Here is a 23,190-nt window from a genome sequence, read left to right on the forward strand (position 1 = left end):
GCTGATTTCAAGCTACTGAGCTTATGTCCCAGAACACAGAATTGGGAAGGGGTGTGTGCCATTGGCTCCTCCAAGCAGATGTGAGCACGCCTCCAGCTGCAGCGGGAAGGTGGCAAGGCTTCAAAGGCTATGTCTGTCTCCATGGAAACTTAGACACTAGACAAGAGTAGGCCAGGCTCAGTGATTTGTTTTCTAAATGAGGAGCTAAAGTTAATAAGACGCCATCTTTTCAAACATGCACACACTTCTCCGTTTTTCAATACTGGGGCCACTGGCAGTGAAAAGCTTCAGGCTCTTCCTGGTTGGTCCCTATTGAAATGGGTCCTCCCTTCTATGTTTCCAAAGTTAAGCTTTGCAGAGCAGGAAGGAGAGAATGAGCCCTCTAAGTCTTGTGCGCCCATCCCTTCCACCCTGGAGGAATCACGTAGAGTGGAGGATGGAGAAATAACTGCTCTCAGCATCCACACAATATTTGAAATGGTAAAAAAAAAAAAAAAAATGATGGATGGGCAGAAAGCATTTAATTTAATTCAAGGTCCACTCACCTTGGTTTTTATTCAATCAAGATGGGGGCTGCTAGTGAATTGGCATATGTTTTAGAGTTACGGTTTTCAATAAAAATTTCCCTCTCCCATCATGGGCACAGGGCACTTTCTGGATCACCTTGGGAAGCCTCTACTGTCTGTTGATGACTTACAGAAACTAGGATATTGAACCCTTAGGATAATGGAACCCAGTGCCTTAAAATCAAGGCTAAAACCCTGCTCAGGTCAGTTCATGTCCAATCACCTAAGAGAACACGCTGGACAAGATGTGTGAGACAAGGTGAAACGCTTCCTGCAAATTCAGGTCACAGACCGGCGTGGGGGACCTGCCAGCCATTGTCCTCCTGCCTCTCCTTTGCTCCAACAGTTATGACATGTGAATCAGAAGAAGGCGACTTCGGGTCAAACTTCAAAGAACATTATTACATGTAGTAATAACTGCTTATTTAAACCAGCTTCATGCTAAGATTGTCCACACACACAAATGTTAGCTGTGGGGCGGAGGGGGAGGGAAGAGAGGGATAAAAGTTGAATCCAATATAGCCACTTCTAAGACAACTGGTCAGCAACGGTTGGGCAACACTAGTCGGCAAACGTTTTCCCCTTGGACGTGGGGGCCCCAGGGTCCCAGCTGAGCGCAATTCACTTAGTTCCAGCTGAATAATATTTGGGCTAAAGCAGCCACCACTACATGTGGAGAAGGGTGACCACGCCAGATGTGGGGCTAAATGGCCACTGCCAGCCCCACTCTCAGCGCGACTGATGCCCCATGGAGGTCATCACTTTTCTTCAGCATGGAGCCCAGCGTCCAGGGGTTAGTGAGCAGTGGACGCCATGCTTCCCCACCTGCCACCAGCACTGTGTGTCCTTGACCATGACCGGACGGGGTGTGACTCCCGGAGAGTCTCTGGTGAGTCTAGGAGCTCAAAGGAGCTTCTCAAAAAGAAAAGCCAGAGCACAGCATGTCCCTCGGTCATCCTTTGGTGATACACAGGGACGGTTCAACATCTGCCCTCGAGGAACCAGGAAGCAGGCTTCAGAGTCCCCCCCCCCCCCCCCGAAGCCAGGGAACCGGAATCCCTGGGCTTGGCAGATGGTGGCGGCTGGTGGAGTCCGCCCAGGCGCCCCAAGCCCTCCCGCCCCTTCTTCTCACCAGCCATCTCATTCCAAGCCCTCCAGCAGGAGCAGCGTCCTTCACTCAGAGACCGGCAGAATGTTCTGGCTGTGGGAGTCGCCGGTGAGGCCGGAGGAGCGGAGGGGACGCCTGTGAAGGACCCTGCTCAGGATGTCCTTGCAGCTCTCGCGGTACTGGTGTCGCAGCAAGGAGTACACGAACGGGTCAGATGCGGCCTTGCTGTAGGCCAAGCACTTGGACAGCACGCCCCAGTGGGAGCTGATGGGCACCGCGGAGGACAGCTCCAGCAGCCTGCGGACAGAGACGGGACGGCGTTCGTTACGAGGGCGCAGCTGCGCGCGTCCCAGGCTCCCGCCTGAGCCCCTGACCCCAGCTTCCCGGCCACGCTTCAGTTTCTCTGAGCCTTCCTCCTCCCGCGACAATGACAACAGTAATTTACAGCCATAACTATGGTGGCCATTCTCCAGGCACTTCTTTTGGTCCAGGTACTGGGCTAAGGACGCACTTTACACGTGATTTCGTGGAACCCTGGGAGACGAGACATCTCCATTTTACATGTGAGGAAATAGACGTCCAAGGAGGTTAAGTACTGATAGTTTGCCAGTCACCTGTAAAGGCAGGGATTTGAACCCAGGCACCCAAGCTGATCTAAGAATTGCACTAATAGCTAATTGCGCCCTGGCCATTTGCTCCGGCTGTGCTGCTGACCTGCTGTGTGACCCTGGGCACGTTGTTTCCCTTCTTGGGGCCTGGGAGTTTTCTATGAAAAAGGGGGAGTTGAATAAGATCAACTCTATGATCACTGTAACTAGAACAGACTGATTCTTGGCTTCAAATCCTAGCTCTGCCTTCCAAGGGAGCTTGCCTGGGAGGAAGGGTTGAGATTAATTTTGCAAATATTCAGCAAAGCTCAAAGTATGGCTTGCATCAGGAAAGAATCTGCTGGTGGGAAAAGCTTCTTCCCAGGGTTGGGGTTCTGGTGGCCCCTGGCTATAGCAGCAGTCAGGGTTCCCTAAAGTGACCCTCATTCTTTGGGAGAAGGTGAGGGAAGAGGCAGCTCCTGTGTCACAGGGGCACAGTCCTGAGAGTCCTCCGGGTATCCATCGAACAGCTCCATTCAATGGTGCTAAGGCCAGGCTGTGAGGTAGTAAAAGCCCTCCTCTGTGTAAACGGAATTCTCCCAAATCAAGCCATTTATTCTTTTCCCCCAAGTGTATCCAGCACCCCTGGCCATATTTGGACATTACCCAGCATGAATATAAGGTAGAAAAGGCCACAGAGCTGAGAGAGAACTTAGAGATTATAAATTACCCTCTCCCCACCCACTGTCAAATGAGGAAATCGAGGCCCGGACAGGGGAGGGGGTTGCCCAACATCACACAGCAAGTCAGTGGTAGAGGAAAATCCAGCATCTGTGCTCAGACTGGGATCTGGCACCTGTATTCTACCTGGCGGGGGGAGGGCATGGAGGTCGGCAAGATGGAAGGCAGCGGTGGCTCTCAGCTTGGAGGGCTGCCCAGGTGAGAACCCAGGTACAGAGAGGACTGAGCTGGGGCTGTGACTCTGGGCTGCCAACTTCAGTGATTTTCCTGAAGGCTTCTTTGGGCTGAGGCTGTGAGGATGAGCCCAGGAAAGGAAGGAGGAGGAAGCTGGTGGGGTGAGATCCCCCACTGCGATGACCCCCTTTTCGAATAGATCCTTAATGAATCCATTCCGAGGCCCTTCTATTAGGCATCCCATTTCCAGCACCGCTATCCACCCTTGCCCTCCGACTCCAAGGGAGTATGCCGCCATGGTTTTGCTCCTCTCCTTGGGAGCCCGAATGGGGAAATGGAGCTGTTGGCATTTGAGAAATCTGTACTTTTAAGAAATCTATTTTGGGAAGTGATGAATTTAAGGGAACAAAAACCTCCGAGTTTAGAATTCACACCTAATAATAACAATGAAACAGCTGAATACCAACACATTGTTGCTATGGGATGCCAAATTACTTTTCCAGAATGTCTAGTCTTCTATACATTGCTAAATTCAGTCTGAGCATTTTGGTTCTCCCAGGAGGATTTATTAAGAGTCAAATATCATCAAACCATCCAGCAAGATCAAAATGATTATTTGCAGGTTCTGTAGATTTCACAGAGTAAAACTATTTGGGACAATTTAAAATTTCACCATTTAGATAATTAAGAGGTAAAATCTGTTGCATTTGCTTCTCAGAAATTTTATGTAAAATCTGAACTTGCCTGGCTCAGTAATAATAATTCCCAGTTAAGTATCTCCTTTGGGCCAAATACGTGATGTGCACAATCTCTAACCTTGCAATTATTCTCTGCAGAATGGGCATCGCTAGTCCCATTTTACAGACGAAGAAATCAAGGCTCAGAGAGATTGAGCAGCAAGCCGGCATCTCCTCCACGGGGAAACCCAGTTCCATCTAACTGCAGCCCATGTCTTGTCTAGGTGCCATGATGGGATTCAAATCTCCACATTGCAGATGGGACGGGATGCGTTCTGGGGTCCTCTCCAGCCCCGAGAATCCCTTTTCCATGAAGTGGTTATGGGCTATCCAGCACTTCTGTCACTTGCCCCGTCCACAGTGTACACGACTTCTGCTTTGAAAAGCCCTCATCTGGCCTCCATCAAGGCCTCCAGGCAAAGAGATGCTTTGGATCAGTCTGGGCCTGGGCACTGCTCCCGTGTGGCCCCCGGGCCAGGCTGAAGCTAGCATGCTCCCTTCCGTGACCGGATGTGGCTGGCTGACCCGCCTTTTTATTTTCCTGGGCACGTGGACCCCTCTGCCATGTGCCTGCTGTGGCCGGCATTGTTCTGTTCCAGCTCTGACAGTTCCAAGTCCCCACTTGTTTAAGGGGACTGGGCAGGGGCAGGGACTTCCGTATTGCTACAACTGCTTCTTTCTAATGCTAGATCTGGGCAGGGGATGATCACGTGGTCCCCTCCAGATGACCTTTTAGAAAGGGAACACTCCAGCCCATCTTCTCATGCCAGGTCCAGCTCTGCTCACCTCCTCCAAACACCCTCCCCTCCAAGAAAGGGCCATTATTTTTCTGATCAGTCACAGTTTCCACAGGAGCAGGGTCACTGCGTGCTACTAGGTGCCTTCCACGCCCTGCCTCTTCTCTCTCTGCTACGAATCATGGTGGATTATTGAACTCCCCTCTCCTACCCCTGCCTCCAGCTCTGCCCCATTCAATGGTGCAGTGGTGAGGGGTTATTGGGCTCAGGTGTTAATTAAGTGGGACTTTGTTTCCTTTCGCTATAGCTCCCTGTTGTAGGTTGAACTACGTCTCCCCAAATTCATGTGTTGAGGTCCTAACCCCCAGCACCTCCGAATGTGATCTTATTTGGAAATAGGGTAGTTGCAGATGTAATTAGTTAAGGTGAGGTCCTCATGGAGAAGGGTGGGCCCCTAATCCAATGTGACCGTGCCCTTATAAAAGGGGGGAGTTTGGACACAGATGCACGCCAAGAGAATGCCACAAAAGGATGAAGGCAGAGATGGGGTGATGCTTCTAGAAGCCAAGGAACACTAAAGATTGCAAGTTCACCATCAGAAACTCAGGGGGAGGCCTGGAACAGACTCTCCCTCACAGCCTCAGAAGGAACCACCCTGCCAACACCTTGATCTTGGACTTCCAGCCTCCAGAACTGAGGCCATACATTTCTATTGTTTAAGCCACTTAGCGGAAGCTAGTTATGGTGGCAGTGCTGGGAAACAGATCCACATCCGCTAAGGAACCCCGTGGGGAGGCAGGGGGGTGTTAGGCAGGATTTGGTTGTTTGCAGGTCCCTGGTCATAACACCAACATGGCACCAAGCCCCACGGAGTTCCTGGAGCCCGTGAGCACTACGGGTCGACCCTGGGGTCTGCAGAGGTAGCAGCCCCTGGAGCAGGGCACTGCCCCCTCCCCGCCCTCTGGGAAGCAGAGTTTTTCCCACAGCCAGCGCTCCCTGCCCCCTGCCCTCACCTTCCATTAAGCACCAAGGTGACTTTCCATGCACCGCCCGACGTATGTGCCGGAAAAACCTCGGCCATCAGGCTCCGTTCAGGGGGAAACGCTTATGCTTCCGTGCTCACAATGCACATGTGCCTGCCCCAGACAGCCTGGCACGGCTCCCCCGAGGATCCCCTGGGCTGAGAGGTCAGGCGGAGGGTTGATGGGGGGAGGACAAGGGGAGGGGAAGCCAGGGCAGGAGTCTGCTTTCTCAAGCATCTCAGGTGACCCTGAGGCAGGTGGTTCACCTGGGGACGTCTGGTCAGAGCCTGGCTGGGGTGGGAGGTGTGAAATGCTGCCGGCTGTGGCCTGGGACCATATCGGAAGCCGAGCACAGAGATGGGTATTTTTCTGACTCAGGGTGGCACAGAACAGATACCCATCCTCTCCCCCCACCCCAAGTCCTATGTGTCTGGCCCACCTCTGCACCCCGTAGCTCTGTATTTGTTCGGGGGGACTCCTCCAGGGAGCCACGTCCTTTCTCTTAGCACAGGGTCACGGGAAGTCTCTGTGCTGGCTGTCACAGCAGAGGGCTGACAGGCCAGGAAGCCGGCCCCCTGGCCCCTCACCCACAGGGACCTCTCACCCGCCCCTGCCAGCCTGGCCCTCCTGGTCCCGGGAGGAAGATGGAGTACACTTGCCAGAACTCTCGGGCATTCTCTGAACCCCCAGAGAAACCAATGTCTCAATTCTGCTCGACAGTGGACTCTCCAAAGAAACTAAATTCTGGGGATGAGAACAAGACCCGTAATACCAGTAGCCCCTGACCCAGCTCCTCCTCTGTGTCCCCAGAGGCTCAGTGCTTTGGCAGCTGCTTGACAAACATTATCTCAAGCACCTCCCACCCGCCCCCTTCGACAGTGTTGCTTGTTCTTCACACTACAGAGGAGGAACCCAGGCAAAGTGACGGGCCAAGGCCACATGGCCTGGCCGTGGAAGAGCCAGGATTTGAACCCTGGACTGTGGGCACCAGAGACCACAGGCCTTCCTGGTGCCAGGCTGCCCCTCCCAGCTCCTTGACTCGGTGCCAGGGGGCAGTCAAGGCCTTTACTGTCAACCCTTGAATCTAAAGTGGTAAATCCACACCCCCTCTTTACACCCCCTGTGTGTCCATCATCTCTCCCCGCTGCCACACACACACACACACACACACACACACACACACACACGCTGTGCACCAAATGCAACGTGGGCCATAGAATATCTTTTGGGAAGCAAGCCCAATGTCCTCCCAAGAAGACTTCTGGAGAATCCAGTCTGCATATTTGAAGACCTGTAAGTAATAAGCTGGAGCTTTAAATGTTCATGAGACATTAGCAGGGAAAAGGCATTTTATTAATAGAATATTAACTCCGGACAGCCACCTGCATATTAAACCCATCTGACATAATTCCGTGACTCTGAAAAGCCACAATAATGGTGCTGTCTGATCCACAAATGCCTCAAAGCCCCACTCCGATGATCTGGGACAACCATAATTATTTGTAAGCCTGTACTGCTGCAGAGATAATAGCCTCACACATGCTTCTAGACGTGTACGTTTTAATTCAGAAAAATGTAATTAGAGCTTTTGGATGCGAATCTCTTGCAAATCCTCAGACCATACTCAAACACTCTGGAAAGATGCAGATGTGACCCACTAGGGCTTTGAGGACCTGGGAACCGGTGTGAGTGTGTGAATAGAAGGTAGTGACTCCTATTAAGAGTGAGGGTGGAGGTTTCCAAAGTGTCCCTCTGTCATCTGACAGGCCACAAAGTGCAGGTGCAAGGGGCTCTTTGGCTGGTTGGTGCAGCTGGGGGAACTGTCTTTCTGAGAGGTGCTGGCTTCATGGTCAGCGTTAGGCCACCGAGTCTGACGATGGCTCCAGCTGCCAGCATTGATGGCCTCTGAGTCCCGCTCCAGGTCCACACAAGTTGCTGTCAGCCAGGTGGGAGGTCAGAGGTGACTCCATGTGAACCCACCGCTGCTTCTGGTGAAAGAATTCACTCACCTACCTGCCTTTACCCACAGCAGTCTGGATACCATGTCTGGGTTCATGCTAAGATGCCTGGGCATGGGAAGTTGGATCAAAAGCCTGCGGATAAGCATTTCTACATTTTCAGTGCCCGGTCCCCAGGCTTTGGAGATGTAACATGCCCACAGGGCTAAATTATTGCCAATAGGCCTGGCACTGACCTTTAACCCTTGGTTCTGCCAGTCACTACTCCTATGGCCTTGGGCCACTCATCTCACCTCGCTGACCCTCAGTAAGATGAGGGCTCTAGCACTCACCTTGCAGGACAGCTGTACTAGGTGCAATCAGGTATGTACTGGTACCTCCTGGGTGCATTACAAGGTCGAATAAGTGATAGGTATGGTTATAAAGACTCCACGTTCTCCAGTAAGGGAAGCCTGAGAATCTACTGGAAGACTTGAATGGTTCTTGACCCAAGAATGATGCTTCCCAGTCTGAGAAGGTTATCAGGCAGATGTGAATAGACTGGGAATAAAGAGAAGGGACCTCCTCCCTGCCAGCCGGACCTTCCTGATCAACTTAGAGGGAGGGCGGGTGTCACAGCACAAGCCCCTTCTCTCTTGACGTTCCGATTCTGCCAGCTCCCAGCATTCCCCACGGTTGGTCTGACATGAACCCACGTGCTTGTGCACGTCTCCACCTATAAGGCTCCAACGGGGGGAGTAGCAAGGCGGGCTGCTTGGATAGAGGTTGTCACTGTGGAGCCTCGGGAAATAGCGGTTTCTGCCCTGACAGCTCAGTGAAGGGTTTAAGTGACACTTGAACACCTTGACCTTATCATCGCAGAAGCTGCAGCTTCCTGGTTCTGAGGGGGTCATGGCACACAGTGCCCTCCTATATCCTCTGGGGGGGGAACCCCCATGCCCTCAGAGAAGCAGAACAGTGCAGGGCAAGGGGCCCCATGCGTGGGCTTTGGCTCCAGGCAGACCCGGGCTGGAACCCTGGCTGAGTCACTCACTGGATTGGTTTCAGAATCCCTATCAACACTGCACTGGCTTGCCCCATGCAGTGGATCCCAGGTGGCCTGCAATCAACTCGCCCTCCCTGGATGAGACACTGCTAAGGAAACTTCCACTTCCATAACCCACAGCTCTAGGTTCTCCATAAGGAATCAATTCCTGCAAGAAGTTAAATTCTCAACTGCATTTCCAGAGCAGAGTCTGACTTCAGCTTCTTCTGAGACTGGGGTGGTTGTGTCTACACTCGGAAACCAGCTTGAGAAGAACAGCAGGAGAACCAATTGCCGCCCAAAGTGTGCATGGTCCCGATTCCAGTGCCGGTGATAGTAGGAGATACCAGGGTGAATGCCCTGCATGGGTTATTTTATGGATTGCTTACTAGATGTTGATTTCTCCCCACAATCAATGTGTGGTTCTCAGCCCGGACTCAGCGTAAGATGTGAGAGTTTGGGTCAGGCTCCTTGGAGGTGGGTGTCAGAGCAAATCCTGCCTCACCCCCACCCCAGCCCACCCTGTTTGGCAGTTTCGCTGCCCTGGTGGTGGAAGTGTAGCTCTGGTGTGATCCTGGCCGTGCCCAGCACACACCTGGAGCCCAGAGGGCTCCCCTGCATGCGAAGAGCAAGTTCATAGGTGTCCATCTCCCTGGGGTGTGCCTGGGGGCCCAGCTACCACAGAGACTAGGCACCTCATCAGAATCTCTTCTACCCCCGGTCACGGAAGTGGGGGTACGGGGGTGTGGTTCTCAGAGGGGCGTGATTTCAAGAGGATTAACCACAAGGATCTGTCCGCCGCAACACTGTCACCCAGTGTTGGGACCTGATGTCCCCTCATTCAGACCCTCCGAGGAGTCCTGCCTCAATGCACCTGACCCCGCAGAGGAAGACACTGATTTGGCCACTGCTTATAAACTCCAACATCGAGCAGGGCGTGGACAGGGGAGGAGGGAGGGAGGGACTTCTGAGCACTCTCGCAGCACGGCCGGAAGGGCGATCCTGGGAACCAATGGGTTCCTGGTCAGAAAAGGATGATACGGGCAGCTAGAGGTCAAGGGAAAGAAGGAGCTGGGAGCAAGGGCATCGGCACACCTAGACCCCAGACTCCCTGACTACAGGCCAGTCCTGTCCAACAGAAAGAGAAGGTGAGCCACAGGTGGGAAAGGAAACCGGTGAAATTAATTTTAATTACAAATCTTATTTAACCCAATATATCCAAGATTTCACCATTTCACTATGGAATCAATATAAAAAGTTTTAATTATATATATATATATATACACACAGTCATGCTAAGCCTGGGAAACCCAGTGTGCATGTCACACCTACAGCACATGTCAGTTTGGACAAGCCATGTTCAAGTGCTTCAAAGGGACCCGTGGCTGGTGGCTCCCGTGCAGAGCTCTAGACCTGGCTTATGCTGTCCCTTCTGCTGGGATTGCCCCCCTGCAGAGCCAAGCCCACTTCACTCGCTCCTGCCTCAGAAGGCTGGGATGCTTCCCTATCAGACGCTATGACATGGTATTCAGCGTCCTGGCTGGACGTGGCGGGCCTAGACCAGGGGCTCTCACCCGGGGGTGATTCTGGTCCCCAGGTTGCCTAGATTTTCTAGTTGTCAAAACTGGGGAGCAGGAGGGAAGAGGTGCTGCTGGCGGGTAGTGGGTAGATGACAGAGATGCTGCTAACATCCTACGACGCACAGGACGGTCTCCCATAGAGAATGTCAGGAGCACTGAGGTCTAGCGGGCAGTTCTAGAAGGAAGAATTGATGGCTCTGCTCTGCCTGGGGCAGACCCATGAAGAGACCTGCAGACAGTCCTACGTCCTATGTTTAAAGTGAAATGCAGGCCCCCTGGCTTTCCTCCGGAGGGAGTGGCGTGCACAGAAAAGACAGTGACAGACACTCTGGGGTTGTGGTGTCTGGAGAATAGGGGCTGCTCTGGGGAACCCCAGCTCACTGTCTGCAAATTGGCAGGGCCTCTGTTAGTAGAGGACAGACATTCTCCTGGGCTGCAGAAAGCAGGATGGGGGGCATAGGTGGAGCTCTGGGGGGCCAGGCTTCAGCTCAGTATGAGTAGGGCCAGGGAAAGACGGGGCGACCTAGGCACATTGAGCTCCTCCTCTCCGAAGCGCGACTCTGGGGGACGGTGAGGCAGGGCGTCCCTTCCATGTCCCTGCCAACTGAGGATACTGGGGGACGCAGGGGGATGGGCTGCGCGCTCTCTCTTTCCCACAGAGGCGCGCGCATGCACACAAAACCCTGCACAGACCCTACGTCCCAGGCTCCGCATCCACCTCCTAATAGAACATCAAAGTTCTTTTTATTATCACCTTCCCAAACAGCTAAGCCATTTTGGATACAAATTTGTGTGGGTATTTTCCCCTCCAGTGAGCAAAACTGAGTGGGTGATGCTTTTTTTTTTTTTTTGCTGGCTTCAACGTGTGAGGAAAATTCTGTAGCTGCAGCAGGTTGGCTTCTGGAACGTACAGCCGTGAGGCCAGTGCACTGCAACCTTGGCTGGCAGGGGGGGTTGGGATTGGGAGAGAACGTGACAAGCTCACAACGCCTGGACTAACCGTGGCAGATCCCTGGAGCCGTGGCACAGGCGGGCCCCCCTGGCCGGGCATGCAGCACGCTCCCTGGTCCCTGTGCAGGTGGCATGTGGCACTGGCTCTGCAGGGTGTCCGGGCTGAGGATGCCGAGCTGGGCTTTCCTGCACTCAGTGGGCAGTAAGAACCCAATCCCTGCAGGGTGCTATCCCCTGTCTTTTCTCTCCTGTCCTCTCCTTTCGGGTCTCCTGGGGTTGGGGGCTGAGGGTTAGAATGATGTGATTTGGAGATCAAGTGGGAGAGATTCTCACTGTCTTTCGGTCCGGAGTCTAATCCAAAAGAATTTGAGGCTGAAGAGAAAAAGCGTGTGCCCTTCTCACTAAACCTGTCAAGTTCACTCTCATGCCCTGATCCAGCCTCTGGAAGACATGTGGCCAAGCAAGGCTGGCCATGGCTAAAGGCCACGCAGGCCCTGCTTCACTCTCCAGAGCCCCGTGCCCGCCCCACTTGTCCCAAGCCCGTGTCCCGCTCGCCAGGCTCACCTGGTGATCACGTAGGGTGCGAAGCACACGAGGAAGGTGCCTATGAAGGTGCTGATCTTCTTGGTGGCGCGTTGCCGCCGCCTCTTCTGCTCCTCTAGACAGCGTTCCCGCACACTGCGCGTGAGAGAGGGAGAAGTGGAGTCGCGGCCAGGTGAGTCATGGGGGGGCCTGCCAGGTCACAGCGAGTTACTATTTGTACACGCAGGCTGTGGCCGCGAGTGTAGGAACTTGGCCATGGAGCCAGAAAGACCTGAGCTCAAGTCTGAGCTGTAGGCACGTGACCTTGGGCACCTTGTGTGACATCACTAAGCCTCAGGGTCATCATCTGTAAAACGTGGATAGTAATATAGTAAGATGCCGCAAAGGGCTGCTTTGAGAATTAAATGCATGAAGCACATGAAGCAATTAGCACAGTACCCAAAGCAAGTGTGAATATAAACTCATTATTAGTACTCGTATCCTTCACTGATCACGTGCTATGGGCCAGCCCGAGTCCACACTCCGTAAGTAATATCTCTAATTCTTATCTTCACCACAATTGAACCTGCCAGGTGGATTTCACCTGCCCTGTTTTACAATGAAGACCATGAGTACGGTGAGGCCCAATGATTTGCTCAGCTGGTAAGTGGAGGCGGGATTTGAACCCGTGTCCATGTGACTGAAAGCTGGTCCTCTCCAGCTGGGGTGGCCTGGGCTCTGTGTGCAGTGTGGCCCAGGGCTTCCTTTCCTCCACACCTTCAGCCCTGTTTCTTCCATCCCAAAGCCTCAGCCCTGCCCGGAGCTACAGGTAACGCATTATGAGGTGATTGAAGGAGAAGTCACTTGATTTGTTCAGAGACGAAGCTCGGTGAAGCTATGGGACCGCCAGGTCCCTGGAGAATCGGGGCCACAGCTCCGCGGATGGCCACCTAAGCCTCTAACCACACCCTGCTCCTGACTCCGCTCTGCTCCTGGCCTTTCGAGAACTGACACCTCACGCCACCTGGGAGCAGTGGTTCTTGCAGCCCTTTTCCTGCAGCCATGGGGAAATGCGCAAGCAACCGCCAGTCTGTCCATTTCCACAGCCAAGGCGCATGCACGTAAAGGCGAGCCCAGCCGTAAGGATTCACGTGCTCCAGACCATGGGGCCCAACGTGGGCATGTGTTTCTACTGTTTACTTTTAAAATAAATCATATGATTCCAAAACTGGACGGGGAGGAAGACTGTGGACAGAGTTGCCCAGGAGTGAAGGTAACTTGGCAGAGATAGGCTTGGGCTGCAGTGACCTGGCGCCGCAGTTAGGTCAGTCTTTTCAGCAGAAGCGAGGAGTGGAGAGAATATTCCTGAGCCAGGTTCGCGGGCAGCATGAACGCCAGGGCAGCCTCCCCTTCCCTCCACAAGAACTGTCATTTTAATACTTAATCGAGACTCTTCTTTATCCGTTTCCTGATCACAGAGGGACAATGCTATGTTAGTTTGGACTGAAGGCCCCTGAAATTCTTGCAGGATGTTTTTTTCCCTTGACTTGTGCCTTTCCAGGAATTTAGAGAGTTGGGAAATGGAGTCTAGCCCAGTAAAGACAGATTTCATACTGGCTGAAATTGTCTTACTCATGACTAACATTATGAATTAATTTCTAATAGCTAATATTAATAACTCACATTTCTTGAGTCTTGAATATGTGCCATCTTAGATACTGTGATGGGGGTTCATATGCATTTGTTGCTTGATACTCACATCTCTGTCAGCAAAGGACTGATACAATTGTAATCTTCATGTTTTCAGATAAGGAGGGAGATTGAGGCACAGAGGAGTTAAGGAACTTGCTCAAGATCACACAGCGATCTGGTAAGCGGTGGCAGTAGGGTGACCAACTTGTCCCGGATAACCAGCACTGTCCCAGTTTTAGCACTAAAAGTCCTGCAGCCTGGATGGTTTACACAGGACCGTCCCGGTTTTAAAAACAGAAGGTCCTGCGTCTGAGGATTCCCCCTCCATCTCGGGCAACCCAGGATGGCTGGTCTCCCTAAGCGATGGCAGTAGCTGAACCCAGGCCATCCGACTCTGGAGCCTTGAGTGTCATCTGTCAATTCACTGGGGTCATTACACATCCCTGGGGAGGCACTGGGGCATCACCTCATTCAGAAAATCTGAAAAATACAAGCCGAGGGGGCAGGGACAGAAGGGCGACTTTGCCTAAAGCCACACAGCAAGAATAAGTCTTAAGTCTCCTCCCTTTCCATTTACATTGGGTGTCTGCAGTGTCCTCTCCCAAAGTCCTGTGGCTCTTGTGACATATGCAGAATACAGGTGGCATGGAGAGAAGGCATAGGTCCCCACCCTGGAGGTCTGGGTTCAGTGAGGTGACCAACTCATCTTGGTTTGCCTGAGACTGTTTTGGTTTTCAAACTCAAAGTCCCACATCCTGGGAGCCCTTGCAGTCCCAGGCAAATCAGGACAATGGTCAACCTAGCAGCGTGTTTGGCACATTCTCCATGACACAGGACTGCTTGTTTAATATTAAAATACTTCCCCCAAAACTCTCAGTGCAATCGACGTAGGAATTGCTGGAGATTTGGGGCATGAGCTGGGTGTCCTGAGCCATCACAGTACACTCACCCCACGAGAGGAGTACAGCATTCTGGGCATCTCCTCGGAAATGAGCACCAAAGTCATCGTAAATGGATCAAGGGGACACCAGAGAAACTGGTGGTGCACTGGGGCCGGGCCCTCCTCCAGTTTGTGACCCTGACCATGTTATCCATTTCTCAGACATTTAGAATAACCCTGAGGAGTGGACAAGTGCTGGCTATGTGTCCTAGTCCCAGCTGTGCCCTCATAGCTGTGTGGCCTCAAGAAAGTCGCTCAACCTCTCTGAATTTGGTTCCTCACTTATCTGTGGAAGATTTCATAGTTATGGCTATAACGAGAGCTACCATTTTTCAGGGACTGAAGTGACTCACCAGCTACCAAGCTCTTAAGGAGTGAGGAGCTTCCTCTGCCCTCCCCAGCCCCTGCCCTCGAGGAGGGACTTGGGTTCCTGCTGAGGGTCTGAGGACTCAGCTGTCTCCCCAGGAGAAGCAGCCCCCCACCCTGCCACACCAGACAATTCTGCCCCAAAGCCCCGAGGAATATTTAAAGACAGATGTTGGTTAAAGCTTTGAAGGTCTTCAGAAGGATAAACGGAAACATTTCAGTGACTCTACAGGAATAAAACGGACACTGTAGAGGCTAGAATAATCAATGTCACTCTTCTACACTGTAAAATCCTATAAGGAATTAATTTTATCTGTTCCTGCAAAGCTTTGCACAGGAGAGAAGGATTCAATAGCAAACACTCTGCACACACATCCCTTCTTTGGGTGCCCACAGTACAAAGCTCAGCATCTTACACCCAGAAAACACCTAATGAGTGTATGTCTTTGAATTAATGAACAGCCCTTAAAAACATCTTAGGAAAATTAAGACTCAATCATTTTTAAGTGACCTTCTCAAAAGAGATGATAGTAGAAATCTGCCCTAGAATAGATTTTTTAAAGTGAGACTTAAAAATCTTGAGCTTTTCAGGCAAAGCAAGACTCGTCAGTGGATGTCAGGCCATGCACACTTCCACGGCCTGGAGTTCTGTCTGGTTGACAGTGAAGTGGTTGGTAAGCATGCGAGCAGTGCCAGAGCCAGACCTCTGGGTTCAAATCCAGGCTTCCCCACTTACTTGCTGTGTGGCCTTAGGCAAGTTACCCGGCCTCTCTGTGCCTCAGCTTCCTCATCTCTAAAATGAGGATAATACGAGTGCCTATCTGGTAGGGTTCTGTTGAGATTAACTGAGTTAACACCCAGAAAGTACCTAGGAGAATGCCTGACTCAGAGTAAGCACTTAAGTGCGGATCCTAATTATTATTCACTCGGCAGATATTTATAAAACAACAACTATGTTCCAGCACTACCTTGAACCCCCAAACCACCGGGATCCCTCCCACGGCAAAAATTCTCTTGCTGCATTTACAAGGGGAGCTGGGAGAGAGAAAGAGAGAGAGAGAGAGAGAGAGAGGGAGGAAGAGAGAGAGAGCGCTGCGACCAGGGACTGTGCCAGACAAGGTCTGAGCTTGAGTCTGGGCTCTCGTGCTGGTTCTGTGACCCTCTCTGGGTCTCCAGGGCGCGACGGATGCTATTCCCTAATTTCGATGGCGCCTGGCATGCTGTGGGAGCACAGCGGGTGTGTGGGATGGGTGCTGTGCCTGGCTAACATCCACATGGGCCTGGCCATGTGTCTGCTCTGGGGCGGGCTGGCTAGGCTCTACAGTCCTGTGTAGTACGAAAGATGCTCTCACCCACCCAACCCAGCTCACAGATGGGGAAACTGAGGCTCAAAGAAGACAGGGACTTGCCCACCTGGAGAGTGGGCTGCAGGCAGGGCTAGCACCAGTTCCTGACACCCAGTCTGGAACCGTGTGGCTGCATCCCTGAACTCCTGCAAAGGAAGAGAATGGACCCAACTTCTGTGCTCAGTGCCCCCCACCCCCGTTTCCAGGTGAGACCAGGGAGGAGGCAGCAAGAGGACAGCAGGGCAGTCTCCCAGGCTCCGAGGGGAGCAGTGCAGCTCTCTGGCTTATCATTAGTATTGTTTAAGCCCAGTATGACAGCAGCTCACCAGCTCCGAAAACAACAACATAATAAAATCACTTTGCACTTGCTGTCATTTATTTCCCGCCATAGCTTGCAAAATTGAGCTCCTTAAACTCTTGCAGCCCTATAAGCAGTCATTGTATGTATTTGCAGAAGAGGACACAGAGGGCCAAAAAGGTTTATGCTATGCCCAGGGTTGCAAAGTAAGTTCAAGACAGACCAGGACTCATTCCAGGTCTCCTGACGCCAAAATCTGGGGTGTCCCCCCATTGGGTCACTGAGCCATGGGCACGCTGCGTCTAGCTACACTAACGCCCAGATATTCCCGGGCCTGGTGGTGGCAGCTGGAGTCCTTGGACTCCCCAGCAGAATCCGCAGTGCAGAGGGTGAGAGGCCCAAAGCTCTCCTGCCCGGGTTCGTTTGCCCAGAGTACAAGCACTGTACCAGTGTGGGGCGACCCCAGGGCCGTGACAAGACACGGAGTTTCCTTGAGCCAAAAGGAGATGAGCCCTCCAGCGCTGGGACATGTAGGGCCAAAGACATGTTCCCCAGGAGGCTTCCGTAATAGAGCAGAGGGATGGATGATGCTGGGAATGTCTGAAAAGTCAGTAAATGAGGCGATTGTGGCTACAAGACGGCGGGTCTGGGTCCTGACTGATCCCCAGAGGATGGTAGCCAGTCCAGAGCCGCGCTCAGAGCACTCACAGAGACATCCAGATCTGCTTTCTGGCGTTTTGGAGAATGAAACAAAAAGCAAAGGAACGAGCTGACCGATTGGTGGCGAAGAGCCTTGAGTTTGGGGTTAGGACTGATGTGAGCAGTCTTGCCCTGCGACCTGGCCAGAGGGGCCCTGTCCTGGGCCCTGGATACTGAGGGACCCACACCTCCCCACGAAATGAAGACTTCATAGGGCCAAGGGGATGTGCCCACCCAGAACCCACATCCTCCATTCTAGACCAAGCTCTAGGTACATGGGACACGGAATTCTTTGCCCAGATGCCCTGATCCTGCTTCCAGAAAGTGCGCAGGCATCTTCCCTGGGCCCGTCCTCCTGAGGATGGGCTGTGCCACCTGTGTGCTTGGCTTGAGACCGGAGGGGAGACATCTGTGAGCAACATGTGGAGGCATAGCCTGCAGTGTCCACTTTGTGTGAGGAGGCCCCTTTCCATGCTGGGGTGTCGGGGCGGGGGGGGAGGTCGGCTGTGGCATGGGGCCAGCTCAGCTCCCCCTGCCATGTACAAGGCTGAACTCCAAGGAGCCCGAGAACTCTAAATTTGAACCCAGCCTTGCCAAGTGTTATAAATGTATATTTCTCAAGGTAGGAGGATAGAACATATTTCATTTAACAGTTTGTAAGCTGAATTTAGAAATCCTAACTATTCACGTGGATGGTTTGTGAAACTCCATTTGCACTATCGCCCCATCCGTAAACCTTAGGAGCAGACATAGGTGTGAGTCTTGGGTGAAGCCACAGTCCAGATCTGTTAAATACGGCAAGCGTCCCCCTTCCTTGGGGCTCCCAACTTCCTCATCTGCAAAGTCAAGGGCACAGTGAGAGCCCTTCCATCTACTATGGCACAATTCTGACACCCTCCAGCTCGGCACTCAGCCAGCCCCCTGTAGCCCTTGATCACAAGAATGAGTATGCTTCGCCAACAGTCTAGTCTGAAGTCATTAACCTGTGCTGGCGAGTGGCGCCCTCAGCTGGACGGGGAGAGAAGGGCTGCAGCACCAATGTCCAGGCTCCCCTTCTACGTCTCTGGTGGCACCAGGGAGAGGATCTGGTTATAATTGGTCTGGAGTTGTGGTTTGGGAGAACTGAACCAAGCACACTAGCGGTTGGAGATCAGGTGGGTGATAAATATTAGGAATTCCCAGTTCCTTTATGATTGTAGTAACTCGAGAAACCACCCCAGAAAGGCAGCAGTCGGGGACGTCTCTCAGGGTCCCTGATTTAATTTAGAGCAGAGAGTCCCTGACCTTTTGGGGGTGGTAAAGCAGAGGAGTCCAGCCTGTCACTCACTGCGTTTAACCCTCTGCAGGAGGAGCTGGCATCACTAGGGAGCTTCCCAACAAATGCCACCCTGGGTCTCAGGGAACTCAAAATTAAGTCCCAGGAGGCCATCAGTGTGGCGGCTGTTAAGTGAATCTTCCAGTGAGCAAAGTCACCTCCACCTGCCACCCTGGCTGCCTGGATAAGGAAGCCTGGCTTCTGCTGATCTGGGACTGGACCCCCCCACCCCCACCCCAGCTCCCAGCACCAACTGGCCAGGAAATTTCCTGAAGCCTTAGTGCCTAAGGCTTGGGGGACCTAGGGGCAGCGCCCCCGAGTTAGCTCTACAGTTTCTCATTTGTGGGAAGGAAGAGTTTGGAGACGCCAAGAAAGAAGCCTGTGAATCCGCTGTCAGGGAGCTGGTGCCCTCTCGTGTGGCCCACCACCCATGCTTTCACTCTGGGAACCGACCCCACAGAGAAAGGCAAGTTGTGGTCACTGACGGGGCAGTGCTGTCCCATCTGCCCACTATTCCATAACCTCAGGCCAGCCCTCAGCCAGCGGGGCCTGTCTGAACTAGCCGAGGGCAATCCTCCCACCGGAAGCCCTTCCTTTCCCCAGCGTAGGCCGGCATTGCTCCTTGGCCCTGCAGGGCCCTGTCCGTGGCTCTGGGAAGAGGGTCTCCTCAGAGCATCCTGGGCTCAGAAGCAGTCAAATTTCCCCGGAGGGAAGTGGAGGAGAGAAGAGAGGACCGGAGGGCAGCCGAGCAACTGCCTCTTTTCCTGACACCCCTGGGAGCTCTCTCTGTAGTGTCTGGCCTGGAGTCCGTGAGAGACCGGCAAGATTGGAGCCGACCCTACATCCTAAATGGGCTGAAAAGGAGCCACCGCCCTCCTGTTCTGGAAGTTGGAGGGAGAGCGGAGACGGGGTTTATACTGGTCTAGATAAGAACTGATTCCTTTCCCAGCTCATTCCCTCCTCCACTATTAGACTCATGGCAAGTGGGCTTACTGTAGAAATTGTCCAAGTTCCAAGAGTTAAACAACATTGCCTACAGCTTCTAGAGCAGTCTCTGTGCAGGTCCTAGGGATGATGCACCTTCTAAAGTGAGGTCCTCTCGCCCCAAGGTGATAGGAAGGGGAAGAGTTCTGCGATCCTTGAATGACATTGAACCATGCACGGCCACATGCAGTGAGTCAGTGCATGCCTTTGCGTCAGCGTGCAGGAGTGCCCACCTGTGACATGGAGTGATCTGTTACCCATGCAGTTGATATATGAACACATAGGACTGTGTGTGTGAGGCTCACACAATTTCATACATGGTTCATATGCCCTGGTGTCATTTACATGTACATATCGTACATGATTCTGGGAGGAAGATTCTGTGACTAGAAGCTTTGGTCCAGCATGTAATCTGGAAGGGCCATCCTGAGGGGAACAACGGACACACGCATACATGTCCTGTGTTCAGACGCAGTGAAGTTCAAGGTCTTCTCTTTGCATTGCCCGTGGGCAGAAAAAACCCAGAACTGAAGGAGCTCTTGGTCACACTGACCCTCTGGTCTGTCCCCCTCAGCCACAAGCTTCTCCCTGGCTGGGGAGGCATCCTCACGACAGGGGCCGAGCTCCCTCCCTGCCGCTGACCTCTCCCACACTGGTACTTTCTGCCTGCCTCACTTTTCATGCCATCTTGACACCAAAACCCCCCTTCTAGCGTCTGGGGCACCAGGAGATAAAACAGCAGAGTCTACTGCAGGGGCACCAGCAGCCATTCCCCTTGTTGCACTCCTCTTCTCTGGGGGAAAGCCAAGGTGAGCTCAGGACACCTCAGCTAAGAGTTTTCCCCTTCTCTCCCCAGAGGCTCCGAAGGATGGCAGGACTTCCCAGGGGCAGGGGCAGGGGCAGGGGCAGGGGGGCTACGTGAACCTGACCTGCCCGCCCTGAGCTGCCTTCCTGAGAAACAGAGGCCAGGTGAATATGGAAGGGTGGGCAGGTTTTGTCACCGGAGCCTCAGGATGACGCTCTCCCTCTGCAGGGGTTCCCAGGCTTCAAGTCCAGGAGACACGGGGCAGGGCTGTCTGGGAAGGGTAGGAAGAGCACCCCCGTCCCCTCAGAGCCCTTCAGATGCTCCTTTGAGGACCCACAGAGGCAGGCGCAGCCCGAGGACTCTCACACACACAGGAGCAGGAGACAGAGGCAGTGCCAGACGCCAGAGGATGGAAAGACCCAGCAGAGCAGCATGTTCCTATCTGAAGAGCTCTTCAGGAGCGCCCTAAGCATCCAGGCCACGCTCTCAGGGCCTGATTAGAACCATTCAAAGCAGTGAACAGAGATGACTGCCTTTCCCTATGCTACTTAAAGTGAAAACTACAAACATGAAATAAGTATAAGAAGTCCAGCAAAGCTCGGCTCCTCTGTGGTTTCTACCCCGATGCTTCAAAAATGTGTCTATTTGTTTCACCCACCTTTTTTGGTGGTCCTGCTTTGCTGATGCTCTAAGCACCTGTCTTGAGACAGGCAATGGTGGCCCTTCCCCCCGACCTCAGTTTTCCAAAAAGGAAATGGAGGCTCGGTGTTAAAGGGGCTTGCCCAAAGCCACACAGCAGAGCCTGGGGGAGACAAGGAGCCCCTTCCTCCCACAAAGACACCCCTCCCCCACCGAGTCCCCGCAGCCCTTCCCAGAGCCCTCACCTGGGGCTGCCCTCACCTGGGGTGGATGTCCACGAGCAGCACGAGCGTCTGCATGGTGATCACGTCGATGCGTTTGCAGTGGAAGCGGGCCACCTTGAGCACCTTGAAGTATGTGCAGCAGAGCACGACGAAGGAAAGCAGGAAGCTGAGCGCATGGAAGGCACCCGTGAAGACGGCGAAGCGCAGCCGCTCGTCCGGCCTCCGGCTGCACAGCGTGCAGGACGCGTACAGCTGGTGGAAGCCGAGCCAGGACAGGACGACCGCGGCGGCGGGGAAGGCGAGCGCGTGCAGCCACGTGTAGGCCACCATGAGCGCGGCGTCGCGGAGGCGCATCTTGGCGCGGTAGCTCAGCGGGAAGACCACGGCCACCCAGCGGTCGATGCTGAGCGCGGCCATGCTGAGCATAGAGTTGGCAGCCAGGAAGGTGTCGAGGAAGGCGGCCAGGCGGCACAGGCGGTCACCGGCCGGCTGCCGCTGCGCCACGACGCCGGCCAGCGTGAGCGGCATGTTGACCACGGTGCACAGCAGGTTGCCGCACGTGAGGTTCAGGGTGAAGAGCGCCGGCGCCTGGCGGCGGATGTCGGCGCTGTGCAGGAGGCAGAGCAGCACCAGCGCGTTGGACAGCAGCGAGACGCCCATCGTGCCCACCAGCAGACCCGCCAGGCCCGCGTCCCACGAGTTCATGGTGCGCGCCCGCCGCCGGCCCTCAGGGCCCGCAACCCGGCGCCGCCATGGCGCACCCGCCGCCCGCTCAGCCCCTCGTCGGCGCCGCCGCCCCGCGCTCCCCAGTCCCCGCCGCCATGGCTCCCCGGAGGGCGCGCGGCCACCCCGGAGCCCCGCGCCACCTCCCGGGCCGGCACCTGCGCGCGCGGCTGAGCCCTGGAGCCCGCGCCACCTCCCGGGCCAGCGCCGGTGCGTCGCCGAACCGAGAGCTTAGAGCGCCCTCGGATCCCGGATTGCGGGCGGGCGCCTGCTGCCCGGCTCTGCCTCGCTCCGCCTGCCCTCACGCCTTCCCTCCGCGCTCCGGCTCCGCTCGGCGCGCTCTCCTACAGCCTTGCTTTCTCTTCCTCCCCTCTCTCTGCTCGCTCCCCCTTTCTGCTCTCCCCTACACTTTCCCTCTCTCTCCCTCCCTCCCTCTCCCCTCTGCTGTGCTTCTCTCTCTCCCACTGCTGTTCTGTCCGTCTGTCTCTCCCACTCCCAATTTTCTCCTCCCCTCTTGTTCTTCCTTCTCCTCTTCTCTCTCTCTCTCTCTCTCCAGAATCTGGCTGCTTCTATCACAGAATTCCCGCTGATGCGCGCGGGTGCGCGCACACACACTCGGAAAGAACCAGCCCTGAAGCCTCCGGTGCAGGGTGATTGGCTCTTTGTAGCTTCCTGTCCCCCACCCCCACCCCCGAATCCTTCCTTACGTGTGTCAAAGACAGGCTGAGTCAAGAAAGTCTGCCTGAGAAAAGGGAGGGATGTCTGGGCACCTTCATGCCTCAGGGCCACCCGTCCCAGCCCAAGCACCAGCCTGGCCAGACCTGGGAGGTCCTACCCCACGTGTCCTGGCTGAGCCTCCCAGGGCTGATGCTTCTCCCTCTCTGGGCTGAGCTGGGGGAGCTCAGGTAAGCTGCATTTGCTGAGAGGGGAAGGAACGCACATCTCTCCAACCTCCGTGGTCAAGGCCCTGGCCCCAGCTATCTCCAAGGCCTCCCCAGCCTGTCCCCAGGGCAGCTGCTACACTCCTGGGGGCGCTTGGTTTACGGTGCCCTCTTCCCATCACCCTTCAGCTGGGGCCTCAGCAGCATCCTCAAGCCAGCTGGGGGGGACGCTGACACACTGTGACACCCCCTAGATGTTCCCTCAGCCAGGAGAGGCCTTATCTGACCCTGAGCGCTCACAGTTGGACAGGCCTGCCTGTGATGGCCAGTCTCAGCAGAGCCCTGGTGTGGCTGATACTCAGCACTTCCAGCCTGGGTTCCACTGTGGCCGTCTGTCAGCCCACACACCACCTGCTCCGGGTCTGGTGAGGCAGCAAGTTCCAGTTTGTGAGGGACCTAAATGATATACCATGCAGGAACTCTTTGGAAAAAGGGGAGGAGGGTGGCTTGGTGAAGACCCCAGGAACTCTGGGCAGGCAGGGTCCCAGCTCCCCCTCAGGAGATGGCGCAG

The 23,190-nt window shown here is 54.3% G+C and overlaps 1 protein-coding gene across 1 annotated transcript; it reads right to left on the reverse strand.

The window, feature by feature from the left end:
* Positions 1–1,739: 1,739 nt before the first annotated feature.
* Positions 1,740–21,720, reverse strand: GPR26 (G protein-coupled receptor 26). The gene is made up of 3 exons (XM_061192423.1): positions 21,053–21,720; positions 11,750–11,863; positions 1,740–1,971 (listed from the first exon to the last, which is right to left on the reverse strand). Exons 1-3 carry the CDS (start codon positions 21,718–21,720, stop codon positions 1,740–1,742), a joined length of 1,014 nt encoding a protein of 337 aa, XP_061048406.1.
* Between the last annotated feature and the right edge of the window lie 1,470 nt (positions 21,721–23,190).

This window comes from Eubalaena glacialis, chromosome 1, assembly GCF_028564815.1.
Source record: "Eubalaena glacialis isolate mEubGla1 chromosome 1, mEubGla1.1.hap2.+ XY, whole genome shotgun sequence".
NCBI lineage: Eukaryota > Metazoa > Chordata > Mammalia > Artiodactyla > Balaenidae > Eubalaena > Eubalaena glacialis.